The 17,507-nt window shown below is 34.2% G+C and overlaps 2 protein-coding genes across 2 annotated transcripts; both read right to left on the reverse strand.

Moving 5' to 3' along the window:
- Positions 1 to 4,270: 4,270 nt before the first annotated feature.
- On the reverse strand, positions 4,271 to 8,243 carry LOC110640954 (signal peptidase complex subunit 2). Its single transcript, XM_021792520.2, has 5 exons — positions 8,068 to 8,243; positions 7,812 to 7,963; positions 7,284 to 7,365; positions 4,822 to 4,964; positions 4,271 to 4,660 (listed from the first exon to the last, which is right to left on the reverse strand). The coding sequence occupies exons 1-5, from the start codon at positions 8,167 to 8,169 to the stop codon at positions 4,564 to 4,566; spliced, it is 576 nt and encodes a 191-aa protein (XP_021648212.2). The 5' UTR covers positions 8,170 to 8,243; the 3' UTR covers positions 4,271 to 4,563.
- Positions 8,244 to 9,915: 1,672 nt separating this feature from the next.
- Positions 9,916 to 15,330, reverse strand: LOC110640968 (peroxisomal nicotinamide adenine dinucleotide carrier). Its single transcript, XM_021792549.2, has 11 exons — positions 15,041 to 15,330; positions 14,869 to 14,946; positions 14,683 to 14,757; positions 13,815 to 13,945; positions 12,435 to 12,489; positions 12,048 to 12,158; positions 11,703 to 11,771; positions 11,528 to 11,635; positions 11,302 to 11,370; positions 10,763 to 10,817; positions 9,916 to 10,441 (listed from the first exon to the last, which is right to left on the reverse strand). Exons 1-11 carry the CDS (start codon positions 15,119 to 15,121, stop codon positions 10,248 to 10,250), a joined length of 1,026 nt encoding a protein of 341 aa, XP_021648241.2. The 5' UTR covers positions 15,122 to 15,330; the 3' UTR covers positions 9,916 to 10,247.
- Between the last annotated feature and the right edge of the window lie 2,177 nt (positions 15,331 to 17,507).

Consider the following 17,507-nt stretch of genomic DNA (forward strand, 5'->3'; position numbering starts at 1 on the left):
TTAAACAGGCCCTAAAACGGCTAATATTGAACATGATCTAAATCACTGAAACTGAATTTCAATTAGTCTAACATAACTTTTTTTTTTAATACCCTCAAATTCATCCACCCTTACCGGTATCTCCAGTAGAGACCCCATGCAGACGAAACCCATACAACAATCTCCATTTTTTGAGAACATGGTGCCCATCTCATCTATAATCAATGCCCTTTATTATTATTATTATTATTATTATTATTATTATTATTATTATTTAATTAAAGATTTGTATTGCCAAAACCCTGATGATTGCTAAGATCTTCATCTTCTTCATTTCATTCACTCCCTCTTCCTCTAAAAACATCTCAACAATTTGCTCTTCAGGTGGGTCACTCAATTATTTATAGTCACCTATATCGTGTAAAAGTGCGGCAAGCTCTACGATTTCCATGGAATCAAGGCTAGAAGATAGGCCTTCCATACGTATGAAGCATCGTGAGAGGCGTTGTTTCATTTCATGTTCCTCTTGACCAGCTTCTCTGCGTTCTTCATGATTGTTAGAAGAAAGAATACAAGTAATGAAGAAAAAGATTGTGTATTTGTCTGTGTCTCATTTACAGAGATATTACATCTATTTATACATGAAAATATGAACTAATTTGGATAAGAATAATAATTGCTATAATTATGCTACACAAATCTCCTATAATCATGCTAATTGCTGTAATTATGCTACACAAATCTCCTATAATCATGCTAATTGCTGTAATTATGCTAACACCCCCCTCAAACTCAAGGTGGTAGCACAGGTGCCAACTTGAGTTTGCTTAAGAAATCCTGAAAGCGAGCGGGAGGATGCGTTTTGGTGAATATATCAGCGGTTTGGCTGACAGAGGAGACAGGAATCAAACATATGGTGCCATGAGCAACATGATGACGTACAAAATGACAATCAATTTCGATGTGTTTGGTACGCTCATGAAATACATCATTATGAGAAATCTGTATGGCACTTCTATTATCGCAATGAAGCATTGTGGCAGAAGAATGAGTGACACCCAAATCAGTTAATAACCACCGTAACTAAAGTAATTCAGATGTAGCATCAGCAAGAGCACGATATTCAGATTCTGTGCTAGAACAACAGTTTGCTTTTTGCTACGCCAAGAGATAAGAGAATTACCCAAGAAGAAACAATAACCAGTTGTAGAGCGACGATCTGTCAGATCACCAGCCCAATCAGCATCAGAGTAGCCAGATAATACTAGGGAGGAGGTAGCGAAAAAGTGCAAACCATGAAAAAGAGTGCCTTTGATATAACGAAGGATTCGAAGTACTGCAGAGAAATGAGTTGAGCGAGGAGCAGACATAAAGCGGGTGACGGATGAAAAAGATATGAAATATCGGTCGAGTAAATCGTGAGATAAACAAGACTCGACAAGTCATCGATATAAAGTAGGATCATCAAGAGGAGTGCCATCAAGAGGTGTAAGTTTGCAATTGAACTCCAATGGGGTTGATCTTTGTTTTGCTATCGATGATGCTGCCGAGAAAGTAAGTCGGATGCATACTTGGCTTGAGATAGATAATAGCCATCAGAATTTTGAGAAACTTCAAGACCCAAAAAATAGCTGAGAGAACCCGTTTGAATAGTGCCTCAAGATCACTCATGGTGATGGCAGTAGAGCCCTCAGTAGCAGTAACAGCAGTGACAGAGGAAGATCCAGGCTTTGAGATATTCTTGAATTTAGACTGCCCTCCTTTTGGTCTTGGAGGACGTGTGGGACAATGTTCAAGAATATGACCGTAACCATGACAATATTTGCATTTTATAGTAGGACAATATGCAAAAGCATGACCAATTTGATTACAATTCTTACAGAGTTGATTGCCAGATTTCTGATGTGAGGATCGAGTAGTTGCAAGAGCAGCTTCAAATTGAGGAGTTTTATCCAAACTGAGACGAGTCTCTTCAAAAATAATATCTTGAATAGCAGTTTCCAATGATGGGAGTGGATTTCGATGTAGCAGGGACGCTCGAACGGCCTCATATTGTGATCGAAGAGCCATTAGAACTTGAATGAGATGAAGATGATCTTCACTGATTTTGGCCTGAGATATTTGATCCCAAATAGGTTGGATCTGGGCAAGAAAATCATTCACAGATTGACCTGCTTCTTGTTTCAGATTATGAAGAGTAGTCCACAACTGATAATAGTGGGCAAGTCCAGTGGTCTGATATCGATTAGCCAAAAAATCCCAGATTTCTTTTGCAGAGTCATAATTAGCAAACTGGATGTGGATGGATGAGACAGAGGTATTGCAAAACCAGGTGATTATCTGATTATTTTTACTATCCCAATCCTCAAGACGGTCGACAAATTTTGCATCGGTTTCATCGTTCTCTCTTGTCGGTAGCGATGATATCTCCGGTAACAATACGCCAAAGCTTACGACCTATCAAAAAACTTTTCATTCCTTGAACCCAAAGATTATAGTTGGAACCAGTTAGAACTGTTGCAATAGGTCTTGAAATATCAGATTTCTCCATTGATAACAAGATGAGGAGAAAAAAAAATGGTATAATAATAGGTATGAAAGAATGAACCAGAACAGGTTGTAGAGAGAGCAGAGAGACCCCAAAAACTAGAAATAAAAGTTTTATGGCTCTGATACCATGTTAGAAGAAAGAATACAAGTAATGAAGAAAAAGATTGTGTATTTGTCTGTGTCTCATTTACAGAGATATTACATCTATTTATACATGAAAATATGAACTAATTTGGATAAGAATAATAATTGCTATAATTATGCTACACAAATCTCCTATAATCATGCTAATTGCTGTAATTATGCTACACAAATCTCCTATAATCATGCTAATTGCTGGGTCTCTGTGTTTTACCATTTCTGTTTCTTTATTTGGGAGGGTATTGGACAACAATGGATTCAAGGAAGATGAGTCTGAACCAGAGTGAGCCTCTAGCATTTGTGTGGCATTTTACGGTTAAATCACTATGGGTTTGAACCAGAGTGAGGTGGGTGTAGCATGGCGTTGCGCTTGTTGGGATTCGAGGGAGGTGGGTTTGAACCAGAATGAGCCACCAAGATATGGGGGAACTGTGAGATTGAGATTTTGGGTGAAATAGAGGTTGGGTTCTATGTATTATGAGTAGCTACTGGAAGTATAGGCATCGAAGGAGCTAGGCAAGGAAGATAGGAGCTGCATTCGGGGCTGTAGAGGTCGGAATGAAAGAGTAGCAAAATGGGTGCAAGAACTTGCCAGAATCTGGCCAAAATGAGCTTGATAATGGTGGATTGTGGCCAAACGAGCAAGGGCTTGAAAGAAGGGGAAGAGGAGGAAGAAGAGTAGAGAAGTGGGCATTCATGTATATTCTTTGTCACTAACGGTAATTTAACCGTAATTTTGATGGCAATGATTAAATGATTGAATTATTAAAATGTTAGCTTTTCAAAATATAAGGCTTAAATAAATAATTTTTAAAATTATAAAAATTAAATTATAAATTTCAATAAATCTTAGGATTAAATTGTAATTTATTATTTTCTTTTTTTAACAGAATATGGAGAGAGCCGGGAAAAATAACAGTTTTTATACCAAGGAAAAGAAAAGAGTGGGAAAGAAAACGTTTGTTGGCTGTCATTTTTCAATTGCAAATTTACAATTAGATTTTTGTTTTTCAAATTATAATTTCAATTTTGCAAATTATTTTTCTCCCCTCATTCCTGTTTCTATTTATCATATTTCCCCTTAAACCAATCTGTTCCCTCACTTTGACATTTTCTACCATTAAACTACTAACCCAACTAGGGCGATTTCAGTTCAGAGTGACCGAAATTGAACCGCAAGGTCTACTCAATTTAGATTTTGATTCAATTTCGATTTTAATCGAATTCAACTCTTGAAAATTTTTAATTTTCTTTTTTAAAAAGAAAAAAAAAATCTGATTTTAACCCAAAACCAAATTGAACCTGCCGCTTCCAATCTGGTTCAAGGCTAATTTTCGTCAATCCAATTTTAACCAGTTTTAGTTTCGTATTGGACGGTCCAGTTCCGATTCCGAACCAGACTATGCCAGGGTCTAAAACCAAAGTAGCAGCACCAGAATGAGTGCTTATTAGTGTAGGTGTGCAAGCCAAACAAATCAAGATTCATTTTACTTCCTCGCAATGAGGTCTAGATCAGCCTGATTTTTCTCACCACAAGGTTTGCCAAGCTCTCTTCCAAAGATATGGAGGGAGTACATTCGATTGATAAGACATACTGATATGATGATCTCCCAATTGAGCATCAATAAAGATGGATAGTAGTAGCCAATATGAAATTTGGACATACCTAGTGCCATCCAATAATGGACAAACCCCTCGTTTTCCAAGAGGCAACACGATATGAATCACATTAACAAATCTAATCCAAAATACTTGTAAATTCGATATTCATTTAGTTTGGCTCAAAAATTTTCAAGGCACTAATGATAATTTCAATGACCATCCATATCAAATCTCAATATTGATGGGTATCTGTCCAACCATTGACCTATGAAATATTGTTAGAGGAGCAGCTCACTTGTTTTTCTTTGGTTCTCCTGCATAATCATTTATTAGAGCTTCAACATCTTTCCAGAACAAACCTTCCACTAAAACGCCATCCTTGGTGAACCTGCAACAATTTGAAAGATCAGAAATGCATGTGTTCACTTCATAAAATCAGAGGATGGAATTGTGTGTGCACACTTATCTTTGTGTGTGCTTGTGATTTGTGTTGTGTTTCCATAAGAGAGAGAGAGAGAGAGAGAGAGAGAGAGAGAGAGAGAGAGAGACCATTGGGTGACGCTCTTGGTAAACTGCACTGGTTTTCCTGCAGAAATTGATTTGGGATCTGCACTTGCTATGCTAAGTGTGTAGTCATCTGAAAATCTGGGCAATTTGGAAGAGATCACCAAACCAGTGCTGGTGTAAGATCCCTGCATAGAAAAAGATTAATAATTAATTAAAATGAATGTGTGTCTGTCTTAAAGCAGAATAGGGTTCATGTGTCAGTTGCACAAAACAATAGTTCATAAATAACTAAGGCAATACTTCTCCCCTATTAATCATTCTGTGTTTCATTTTTCTGCTGTTATTATAATCTTTGGTTCCTTATTCTACCAGAAATTTAGCCCCAGATCATGTCCACAATTGTCATAGATTTTGATGTTGTGGTTCTTCCTCTCATCTATTTCAGCAAGCAATCACCGGGAGTTGTATGAGTTTCTGGGCATAGATTCTTTCTCACAGGAACCATGAAATCCTCCCTACGAAGGACAATGGTTATGTACCCGACTTGAGCAGTTTCCAAGTCAATGGCCTTGATATGGAAAATCATAAGCTCCTTTCTCTTTTGAGTGGTGGCTGGCTTTAGTGTGATTGAGTCCATTCCTTTCCTTACTTTAGATGGTTCTGAACACTGGCTGTGAAAATATATATGCACCAACTATGATTGGGAACTGGCCCTTTTGAGCTAGATTTTAAAGTAGACATAGGTTCATAAGATGTAAGCTTCTAGGAATCAAAGATTCCATCATCAATGTCAGGCATCACTTATGCAATGTCATGAGCAGGTTACTTGCTTCTTACATGACTCAAAGAAAAGGATCAATCAAAGGATGCAGCCAAGGAAAATCAATTTTTTAAGGACTGAAAGCTCTTTAAGAGCGTTATTTTCTCATATGCATGAGCTAGCAAAACAAAATCTCCTTCTCCAGTATATTGTTCCTATTTTCTTTCTTGTTTAATTTAAGTTAAATGCCTCTTTCCTTCTGTAACCTTAGGACAAAAAGAAAAACAACTTTACACTGTCGCGGCATCCCCAACTTTAAAGAGAAGCAAATATTTGACAGCAAAGAGGGGCAATTAAAAAAGAAATTATGTGAAATATTTGACAGCATAGAAGGCCCAACCACCATTATGGTGTCTTGTAAGTTTTTCACCTTCCTTGAAAACAAGCTCAAGGTCATTACAAGTTGAAAAAACATACATCAAACTTTTGAAGGATGAGGCCTAGTTCTCTATTCCTACTATTTGTGGGCTGGAATCGTCTTTTTATTTTCAATTGATTCTTCTGGATAGAATGGGATTCAAAGAAGCATCTTTCACCCAAATGAGTTATGCAAATTCAAAGGTGATGCAGTTTTTAGGTTCATTCTAGGAACACTGAAATGGCAGGATGGTTAAATAAAAAGAAAATTGAGATATCATAACTCAAAACAACTACAATGACAAGGAGAGGGTAGGGACCCTTAGAAAATGTCCCTTAACTCAAAAAGATGGAGAGGGGAATATATATATATATATATATATATATATATAGACACACACCACACACAGAAAGAGAGATTATATGTTGATATTGGTTCAGATCAAAACTAAAAATAATAGCATACTAATTTTAATAACCATCAACCAAGAGCATGTGAGATTTAAACCAGTATGCACATATGCATCCATGTGCATGGTGATAACAATGAAGAAAAACAAAAGAACAAAGAACGGGCAACGACGCAGAAGGTATAGATTGTGGTCCTCCGTCCTCCAAGGGTAAATAAGAAGAAACAGACACCCTCACCCCCACCCCCCTCTCTCTTTTTCCTTCTCTCGCTAGACAAACCCACCCCAATGGGGAGATGAAAATGGTGCAACATTAAGGAGGACATTGCTAAGAATTGGAAGATGAATATGAAGAAGAATGCAAAGAATAAACAGAAAACCTGTGACGCCAACAGCTATTGGCATCAAATCAAGTAACACCAGAAAAGTAACTTGCGAAAGAGAAATTTGAGCTTCACTTATGATTTAAAAATTATTTTACTTATTCAAATGCAAAGAGAATGAACACAACCAACCAACTGCTTTCAAATTCTGTCTACAACGTATTCCTGTGTCATAGCCACTACCCAAGAAATGCACAATTTCGCTTCAACTGCCAAAACACTAGCTCTTTAAAACTCAATTTAGATGATGAGAGGAACAATTCATCTTATATCCAATATCTACAGCTCCTGGGATGAGGCAAAAACAATAATGACACTTCAATAGATTCTATTGTGATTGCAGTGGAATGATATGCCTAACACAAGCACATTGAGGTATAACTTGCTATATAAAGAAGTTATCCTAGGTCAACCCACCACTTAATGGTGCAAGATAGACACTAACATAATAATATCCCAGCAGTACCAAACAAATGAATATGCAAGTAGCAGTTATAATTGCCAAATGTCCCATTTCAGAACTGAGAAACTTACCTGAGGAGGATATGTGAACATGATCGCATTCTTCTCTTTTGTGTATATAATCAGCTGCAACAATCCATTGAAGACTACATACTTGCCAGAGTCAAAGATTAAACAAATCTGAGTTTAACTTCCAATCATTTCCTTGGAACATACCAAGAAAAATAAGGGGTAAAACCAATTTTCAAGTAATACTCTCACCCTTAAAATCACTAAAACCTGAATTAGGATAAGAGGCCCATATAATTGCAATTTTCACATTCAAAAAAAAAAAAAAAAACTGAAAAAGAAAATCCTCCTCCCCGAGATAAATTCCAAATCTCTCACAGTCCATGTAATTTCAGTTTTCCTCACCTCCTAAAAGCTGATAATTCATTAAATAAAGTCAAAGACCCACAATCTACAAGGAAACTGAGCCAAGCTTGCAGGATCATGCAATTATTTATCTAAAAAAGTTAAAACCTAATTAATGAATGTGTGCAACGCAAATAGAAAAATCAATCAATAAAAGCAAAAAAAAAAAAAAGTTTCCAAGGATATAATACAATACAAGCGATCAAAAAGTCCCTGTTCTCAGGGAACTTCTTCTTGTAAAACTGAGCAATAAGCGCGATAACTATGATAATGGTCCCCATCAACAATCTTATATTGCTCATCCTAAAATCTTCCACATATCCGCGACTGGTAACATTCTAGAAATTAAAAAATAAATAAATAAAAAGACAAATTGAATCAATTGATCTAGAGAGAGAGAGAGGTGGAGATTTAGGGTTTTTCAGTAGGTTTTCTGCGTTACCTCAGAGACGGACTCGTCGAGAATGTGCTTGATAGAGTGGTGATCTAAAAGATTGGCCTTCTTTGGGTTCTTGTTTGCCATCTCTGGTTTCTTTTCTTGCATTTGATAGCAGATGACGAGAGATTTGGCAGCGAGTCTTTGTCTGTGCTTGCAAGTGAAGGGCGAACTTTCATTTCCTTTACGGAGGTCTTGTCGGGTCAGCGGGAGATAAACGACGCCGTTCCTGCTTAGTCGATGCTATTGCACGAAAACTGAACCCAAGAAATCTAATTCGAAATTTTAATTTTTCAATTTAATTTTAATTACAATTTTAAAAAAATAACTTTTTTATTCAATTAACTCAATAAAAAAATTAAATCAATTGAATCGAGTTAGAAATATCAAGTATCTTGCTCACAAAAAGCGTTATTAAATTAAATTATCCTTCTCTCTAGATTTTTAGGAAGAGATATTCTCCTTCTTTCTTCTTTGCATTTTTTTTCTTTCTTTACTAGGACATAGGTCCTTTGCTCTATCACTTAGCGATTTTTCTCTGCCCCTCCAGGCAGAAAAGGTTAACTTCATCGACCCAGCGAATGGGTTTCCTCTCCAACGCTAGGTCCGAATATAAATAGTTTTTATTTATTTTTAATTCTTGAACAGTGTAGCCAACTTTGTATGGCAGAGGGATCTTTTTTCGTAGTTGCCTTGTTTGTTGCTTTGTGTGTCTTCTTTTTCTGTGTTGTGTGTAAGTGGTTTTACAAGTTTTCTCGGCGACTAGTGATTAGTCATCTCGGAGACGCTCACGACGCTAACGAATGATGTTTGTGTTGGCTTCCCAATCCCTAAAAAGTTATAAGAGAGTGAGATTGTCAAAGCTCTACCAAGCCATACTCATCCACCTCTCCATGGTTATGGGTTTTCCTTGCTTGGCTTATGGGTCTTGCAAGTTGCAACCTTATTTGAGCTACCCACCAGGTTTTCTTTCTCTTAGGTCGAACAGTCGTGACACCTAGAATTTTTTTTGTTAAGCTTCTTTTGGGTGGGTGTAGCGTATTTGCTTTGCTCATTATTTCGTTTCAATCTCAATTGTGGGGCTTCTAATTCCTACATCCTTACTTAAGCTACCCACCGGATTTCTCCTCTTGGGTTGAATAATCTGACACCTAGGGTTTTTTGTTGGGCTTTGGCCTTTTCTTTTGGATGGGTGTAGCCTATTTGCGCAGGACCTTAATTTATTTTCCAAGCCATAGTTCTTACCCTTGGATTTCGTTGGTGAGCCCATGGACCTTGTTGTTGGAGTTAGGTTTGGTTTTATAGATTTTTGGATCTAATTGGATCTGTCTATAATTGTATTGGCCTCCAAGTCTCTTAACTTGCTAATGGAATCTTTTTCTTTCGAAAATAAAGAAATCCTTTGCTTGCTGCCTCGTTTCAATCTCAGCTCCCAGTCTTTGCCTACTGAAACACCATGCCCTCTTTCTTAGACTCTCACCTTGCCTTTATCCCTCCCTCTCTCACCTCACATATCAGTTTTCTTTCACCTCACACGTAGGCTGTGAGGCTTTGTTTTTATGATTTTTTTTTATTCACTCGTTTCTCTTCAATCACAAGTTTTGGCAACTTAAAATCTATTTGGCATTATCATAAGAACTCCAAAATAACTAAAATTGCTTTTTTATTTCAACACTTATAATGGTGCTTTTCTACAAAGTAACTTTTTAGCCTCGCCAACTACAACCCCAAACAGTCTTAAAGATACAACGAAGGGTACCTTGGATATGCTCCATTAAAAAGCCAATAGCATTTGGTACTTAGGATATGCTCCATTAAAAAGCCAATAGCATTTGGTACTTAGGATATGCTCCATTGAAGGGTACAAGAAGAAAATTTAACGTTGAAATATTACAGTGTTCTACAAATGGATAAGTTGTCATTGAAACCATAATCTTTTTGCTGCTTGATAACAGTTAACAGACATTGTGCTTACAGTTTACATGAAACATCCATGAAGTAAAGGGCCTTCAAATGGATTAAGTGGGTATACAGAAAACATTAATCCATATGCAAATCCTAAGACATCCCTCTTATTTCAAGGAACATGCGTTAAAATGCTGGCATCAATTTTTAATTAAACTTTGACTAAGTAACTTCAAAGAAACAATAAGGCTGGAAGTAGAGAAGCAGATATTAAGTTGTGATCAAGGAGGCTTTGATCTCACTGTATTCGCGCCTCCCTTAGTAAGCAATAATCGAGCACCCCTGACAAGTTCTTCCTTAACCATGAACAAAACAGCAGCTGCAAGAACACTTTGTACGATTTTCGTGCTCATACCTTTGTAAAAGCCATAGAACCCTTCACAGTGAATCATCTTGAGGATAGCATCCAAAGTACCTAAGTTGAAGGAAGGGGGAAAAAATCATCATATAGATGCGTTAAAGAATTTTAAAATTTTGGAAAATAGAATCAATCAGTGAATCACAGATAATGCTTTCATATCTTTGCATGAGAAGTGAACAATGCACAGATACAACATGTTGTTATTGCATCTTTGTTCTAGTAAATTTCTAATAGAAAAGGACTATTAGAAGGAAAATACAATCAGTAGATGGTTGCATATCCCTGTCTACCATGCAAAAGTTAAGACTTTTAAGGCCAACCTGGAAACTTGTACTTCCATTCATAATATTTAAAGTTCATCAAAATATTTCAAACCTTCATAATGGTGCCTTCTGTCTCCAGTTTTAATCTGTTTTGCTTGAAGCCTCGACTGCCAGAGTGAACAAGTTAATTAGGAAGCTAGAACAGTAACCACAGCAATAATAAAACAGATATAAATCTTTCTATATAGGTCTACAAGGTTTTCACAACTAAATCGATGACATTTGTTGTAATGTTCCTATTAATTTTTCTACATCTCTCCCAGTACCAAATACACCTCAGCCAACGCTTGTGATATGAAAATTTAATCATGTCCTTCTATCCTGCCACTTCCAAGCATAGATTTTTGCTTATTTTGTTTTCTACTAATATTTCATTTGATAGCAAGACCTGATGCTTTTAAGTGATTCCCAAAGCTATATTTAGCTCTTTGCTTGTCTCATTTATGCCAAGATTTTTTTTCAAAATAGGGATGAGGGTTTATAACTCAAGTAAAGCTTTTTGCGTGCTCAAGGACCTATTACCATCTTTTCACTCCAAAAACGTCGCTTCTGCAAATAAAGATTGCATTGCTAGATAAGTATTTTATGCACCTTTACAACAAGAAGAGGATATGTTACAACAGTAGCTCCAAGCTTTGCCAATGCTCCAAGAAGAAATATCTAGCAAAATAAGGCAATTAATGTAACTATTAAAAAAAGCCAAAAAAATCAAATTGACGGGCAGCGCCATGTAAATATTTGAATAGGAGCTTTAAGAATAGAAAACTAATAGAAAGTTCTGGAGCTGAAGACTTGGGGAATTAAAGAAAAAGTAAACCTCCAAAGCAGTGACCCCATTGTTGCCCTTCTTACTCAAGGCACGTTGTTTCTTGAGCTTCTTCATCATGGTTTCATATAGCATGAATTGTATGGAAGGGTTGCTCACCTATTGAGCAAATTGCAGGACAATCAGTAATAATCCTTGGCAGATTTAAGAGTCAATCATCACTTACCATGATCAATGTTGGGAATACGCCTTTCCAAAAGCCCCAAACTCCAGCTTCATCATAGACCTCTAGAATCTGTATAATTTTTTCTTCCATTAAAAACCATAAAGAGAAAGCTCTAGCAGTGTTAATCACAGAAACAAGGTAATACACTTAAACCACAAACACACTGTTTTTACAGGAAAGCTATGTGACAAGGCTATCCAAGTTCCAAAAATTTCCAAAACAAAACATTCAAGAAAATTAGCTTTCATAGTATTGCCTTCAGAAGAAAATTCTCTGAACCTCATGCAGTTATGTCATGAGCAGATTACATAAGAACCATAAAAATGAACATTTGACTGAACCTACCGCACGGTTAGTTCCAAAAGGAGGAGGCTCAGTTGCATCTAGAAAAGTTTCATCTGTAGCAACCGACAATGAATTACTTGGCTGGGATTTCTTTGACACTTTTGTATGAGTCTGCAGAATAAAGCAGTTTGAAACATGAAACTACGAAGAGTAGCAATACCTGCCTATATATATATATATATATATATATATATATATGAAGGAGAGGAGACGATGAATATCTGAAAAGTTGCATAGATTAGGCTATGTAGAACACACACAGATGGCTTTGTCACTTTCATGTTTTGGAACATATTCAAAAAAAAAAAAAAAATATGGTTCTTAGGGCATAGTAGGTTAGCTAAGCTATATTTCCTTACGAAATTTGAGATGTCAACTAGCTTTTACCTGCATTCGTGTAACAACTACCCAAATGGGGTTTGTCAACAGCACATTTACACAGCTGCAGAAAGAAGGCATCAAATGTTCTTTAAGTGTCAAATCACAAGAATCCCAAAGGCCAAAGGAAGTTAAAAAAAAAAAAAAAGGATGTTGATAGAATTGCAAGAGAAATTTAAGCTAACTTGACTTGAGCATTTACAAGTGCTATCACTGCTGCAGGGAGCGAAACCATATTTTCTTTCATATATATGTCCCTATTAGTGTTAGGACCTGTTGAATCAAATTGAACTAATAAAACACTATCGATAGAGGACACATGAAACCATTTTAATATATTTATACTCTAGAAGATTTTTGCAATGTTGATTATCAGTTGAAATTTTTGAAAACAAAGGCTGGGTAGAGAGAAAGAAAGGATATATCTACCTTATGCAGCAAGAGTAAATAATTCAAATATTATTACGTTATTGTAAATATTTTGGTTTGACCAAATCACAGAGCAGGCATGATAAAAACTTTTAGTTTTATGCCAGTGTGTTGGTCCCTGAATCCAGATAAAAAAACTTGAAAAATAATAGCTAAAGAAAAGCCATGTTCAGGGTGAAATAGCCTTTAAATAGCTGCAATTGAGGCAAACTCAAAAACCAACACTTGCTAATTATAATTGTAGAAGGAAGGTAATGAAGCAAATCTTAGAGATTTTAGGACTCCTTATTTTAGGAAAAGTTATTAGAAATAGTAGTTTATTTTATCTAGAAGGTTCATTTAATTTAATTCCTAATTAGAGTTGGAATGAGGGTTCCTAATCCTAATGTAATTAAGGTTACATAAATAGGGTTAGGATCTCTACATATTTGCGGACTTTATTATAATTATTGACTATTGATTTTGAGCAACTAAATTGAGAACGAGTTTCTCTTCAATAGGGTTAGGATCTCTACTTATTTACTGACTTTATTATAATTATTGACTATTGATTTTGAGCAACTAAATTGAGAACGAGTTTCTCTTCAATAGGGTTAGGATCTTTACATATTGACTGACTTTATTATAATTATTGACTATTGATTTTGAGCAACTAAATTGAGAACGAGTTTCTCTTGAATTTGAGAATATGTTCTCACCTCAAATCTCCTAATACCTATTGGTTCTACATCAGAAGGTCACCAGATAGCTTGCTTACTTGAGTTTATTTTGGAAAGAGTTTTCAAGAGCATCTGTTCATAGGATTTGACATGAAGCATTTGAAAACAAAATACCAGTCAAATTCGGAGGAGGGCATGATACAAGAGAATGACAGTTCAGTGGTCCTCCAGCATATTTAGCGTTCACGCTTCACAGATATAATGAACTGAGTTCTTTCAAAATATGACCAGAGCAAATTACCCAGACAAAGCAGCCACCACAAGTGATGAGAACATCCCAACAGACCCATCACCAAATCCTTTTCTCTTATGTTTGAGCGCAATAGCTTCAGCTTTGTCCCTGAATATTTGATAGAAATAATAGTAAACACCCTGTATCATAAAAAAATGGCAAGCATTATAAGAAATCACAAATTAAAGAAAGCGATCCAAATTTACACCACCCCACTATCTAAAGCCTCTTTATGGTTATGCAACCCATTGTTTAGCAAGCAGAAGTAAGGGCATTCAATCTAGGAAAACAAATAGCAAATGTGGTAAACAACATACATAGCTCTGAGCTAGCAGACATCTTGGCATATGCCAGTAGCATGATAATACCTCCAAGGATAGAGAATACAATTTTGATCTCAAGTCAGTACTACCTTCAAAAAATTAGTAAATTTACCACAGATTATTTTCATTTAAACAGAAAACTAGATAGTGGAGTCCAGAAACATACAAGAAACTTAAAAGGTAGTTCCTTCTAATTTTTTTTTACCCTCGTCATTAGAAACACAGTTATAAAACAAAGTGAAACACGCAAAATGTCCAAGAATTGAATGCACAGTTTTACCATCCTCAGGACCACAATACCGATTTCATTGAAAATCCCAATACATCTATCTACAAACAAACCATGCCATGCCAAGTCAAACTATAATTTGAAAAAAATTCATGAATCCAACAAACTATCTTTCGGTTTCTCCCATTAAACAAATTACAACCTATAATTATCCACTACCATCATATTTATCAGCAATCAAACAAATTTTTTAACGCCTTAGTTTTCCCAAAAAAAAAAAAATCAGATTGCAATTATGAATAAGCAGCAGTAAAAATAATCTCACCTGAGATGCAGCTGTTCCTACAAGAGATGGCACTAATCCCCCATACAATCGTTCCCATCCTTCGTGTTTTACAACCTACAAATCAGCCAATCCGATAACAAACAACAAAACCATAAACCTCAGAGCTCATATTTCTCAGCATTCCAAAATCTTAACGAAAAAGAGCTAAAAGAAAATAGAGAGAACCTGACATATTTGCTCTACAGTACTAAGCTTCCTCTTCTCTTTCTTCGGATCACGGTCCGTTTGTTGCCGAGTATTTACCTAAAAGATCAAGAGACGGTTTAAAAAACAAAAAATTGAAAGAAGAAAAATAAAATAGTTCCAGAACGAGCATAGAGATCATGGAATATCCTACAGTTTGGAGAGGATACGTGATGAGCTGAGCGATGATCCCGCCGCCAGCTCCGGCGAGCCCATTGATCAAAGCGTCTGACATGTAAAATTTTCTCGAGAAAATCTCCAATCTAAGTTGTTATTTTTCCAGGGAAAGTGCAGAGAAAAAGAAAAAGAAAAAGAAAAACACACCCAGTATGTGTGATTGGCCGCGTTCGGTTGTTCCGTTCAAGAAAGCTGAAAGCTGAGTGTAATTACGTTGGCTGTTGAGTAGACAACATATTTACCACTTTTTCCTTATATGTCCTCTTCAAGCCGATCAACTTTTTCCAACTCCCAAGAAGCAGGATTCAATTCTTTATTGATTTATTTAATATCAATTTAATTAAATTATTTCAATCGCCCAATAAAATTATTGGTCCCCGATAATTAATTTAAAAATATATTTTTTTAATATAATTGATTTAAAAAACATTAAGGAATTTAAAGGATAAATTTTAATAATAATTTTTAAATTTATCTAATATAATATTATAATTCCTTAATTTAAAAATATAATATAAAATTTTTTCAATTTTTAAATTTTATATAGTAAAATTTTTCTAATATTTAATTATTAATTTTCAGTTAGACACTGATCTGAATAATTTAAGTACGAAATTTAGTCAATATTTTTTTTATTTTAAATTATGTGTAAATTAAATCATTTTTCTCACTATAAACATAATAATTTTTTAAGTACAAAGAGAATAATTTTATAATTTAAATAAAAAGTAAGAGAAAAATGTTAACTAAGAGTTATATGATATGGGAGCTGTTCACATCAATTTTTAACTGAAAAATAAGTAATTAAAAGTTGAGAGATTTTACTGTATAAAATTTAAAAATTTAGGAGATTTTATGTTATGTTTTAAAGTTTAAGAATTATAGTGTTATAACTATATAAGTTCAAGAATAGTTATTAAAATTTATCCAATTTAAATATGAAATATATTTTAATTATTTAAAAACCCTTCTCTCTATTAAGCTTTATTTATTTCGCAAAAAATAATTATATATAAAAAAATATTTTTCATACAATTTTTTTTAATTTTTTAATTAAAATATTAAATTCATTATATATATTTATATTATCTATCTTATTAAAATTTATAAAATAAAAATAATTTCTTCTTTTAAAAAGGAATGCTATTTTTTTAAAATTAACTTAATTTTTCTAAAATATTTATTATTAATCTATTTTTTAAAATGTTTCAAATGTTAAAAAATATAAAAATATTTTTATAAAATAAATGAAATTTCAATATATTAATTATTTATATAATTTTTTAAAATATATATTAACATCTCTTTTTCTCTTTTTTTTAATTATGTGAGATAAAAAATAATTTAATTAAATTAAAAAATATTATATTATAATGTAAATAATTTAAAAATTAAAATATTAATTATTTTTCAAATTATATCTTTGTCATTACTAAATATAATAATTATTTATATAATTTTTTAAATTTTATTTTAATTATTTTATTATAATTTAAATAATTAAATTTTTTTCTTATCATACAAAAACTTTAAATAACCAAAATCAATCTAATATTTTAATCCAAGGTCTAAAAGGTCAAAGTCTTATCTAACTTGAATGGGTTAAAAATTATTTTTTATTTTAATAAGTAATTTCCCTTAATAACATAAGATAAAAAAATAATTTAAATACATTAAAAAATTTTATTATAATTTAAATAAATAATTCATTTACTTATTCACAATACAAAAACTTTAAATAATAAAAATCAACCCAATATTTTAAGCTGAGATCTAAAAGGTAAAAGTGGATACCTTGGAAGGAGAAGGGTGAATATTGCTTGCATTCAGGAGACTAAATGAGTAGGAGAAAAAAGTAAGGAAGTGGGTAATTCAGGGTACAAACTGTGGTTTACCGGAAAGGAGATAAATAAGAACGGAGTGGGTATAATCATAGACAGAACATTGAAAGACGCAGAGTAGTAAGTGAAGAGTAGGAGATAGAATTATACTAGTAAAGCTAGTATTAGAAGGAGAAACAATAAATATAGTTAGTGCTTATGCCCCACAAATAGGACTAGACAGTGAGAGTAAACAAAAGTTTTGGGAAGATATGGATGATTTAATGTAAAGCATACCGAATGAAGAGAATGTTTTCATTGGTGGAGATTTGAATGGACATGTAGGAAGTGATAGACAAGGTTATGAGAATGTTCATGGAGGTTTTGGTTTTGGCAGTCGAAATGAGGAGGGAAAAAGTATCCTGGATTTTGCTATGGCATACGACCTAATACTAGCAAATACCTACTTTATAAAAAGAGAGTCACATTTAGTGACTTTCAAAAGTGGACAACATAGAAGCCAAATCGATTTTCTCTTAACCAAGAAGACAAATAGAGCTCTATGCAAGGATTGCAAGGTCATTCCAGGAGAGGCTTTAACAAGTCAACATAGGTTGGTGGTCT

This window comes from Hevea brasiliensis, chromosome 14 (genome assembly GCF_030052815.1).
Source record: "Hevea brasiliensis isolate MT/VB/25A 57/8 chromosome 14, ASM3005281v1, whole genome shotgun sequence".
In the NCBI taxonomy this organism is placed as follows: domain Eukaryota; kingdom Viridiplantae; phylum Streptophyta; class Magnoliopsida; order Malpighiales; family Euphorbiaceae; genus Hevea; species Hevea brasiliensis.

Excerpts from the sequence above, each read along its gene's own strand:
- LOC110640968 (XM_021792549.2), bottom strand. The coding sequence starts at position 15,121 with ATGTCAGACGCTTTGATCAATGGGCTCGCCGGAGCTGGCGGCGGGATC. Across the intron at positions 11,772-12,047 it reads CTTTTGGAACTAACCGTGCG|ATTCTAGAGGTCTATGATGA; the intron begins GTAGGTTCAGTC and ends AAAATTATACAG. Across the intron at positions 10,818-11,301 it reads ATCCTCTTCTTGTTGTAAAG|TCGAGGCTTCAAGCAAAACA; the intron begins GTGCATAAAATA and ends TCACTCTGGCAG.
- LOC110640954 (XM_021792520.2), bottom strand. The coding sequence starts at position 8,169 with ATGCAAGAAAAGAAACCAGAGATGGCAAACAAGAACCCAAAGAAGGCC. Across the intron at positions 7,964-8,067 it reads TCGACGAGTCCGTCTCTGAG|AATGTTACCAGTCGCGGATA; the intron begins GTAACGCAGAAA and ends TTTAATTTCTAG. Across the intron at positions 4,661-4,821 it reads ACCAAGAGCGTCACCCAATG|GTTCACCAAGGATGGCGTTT; the intron begins GTCTCTCTCTCT and ends AAATTGTTGCAG.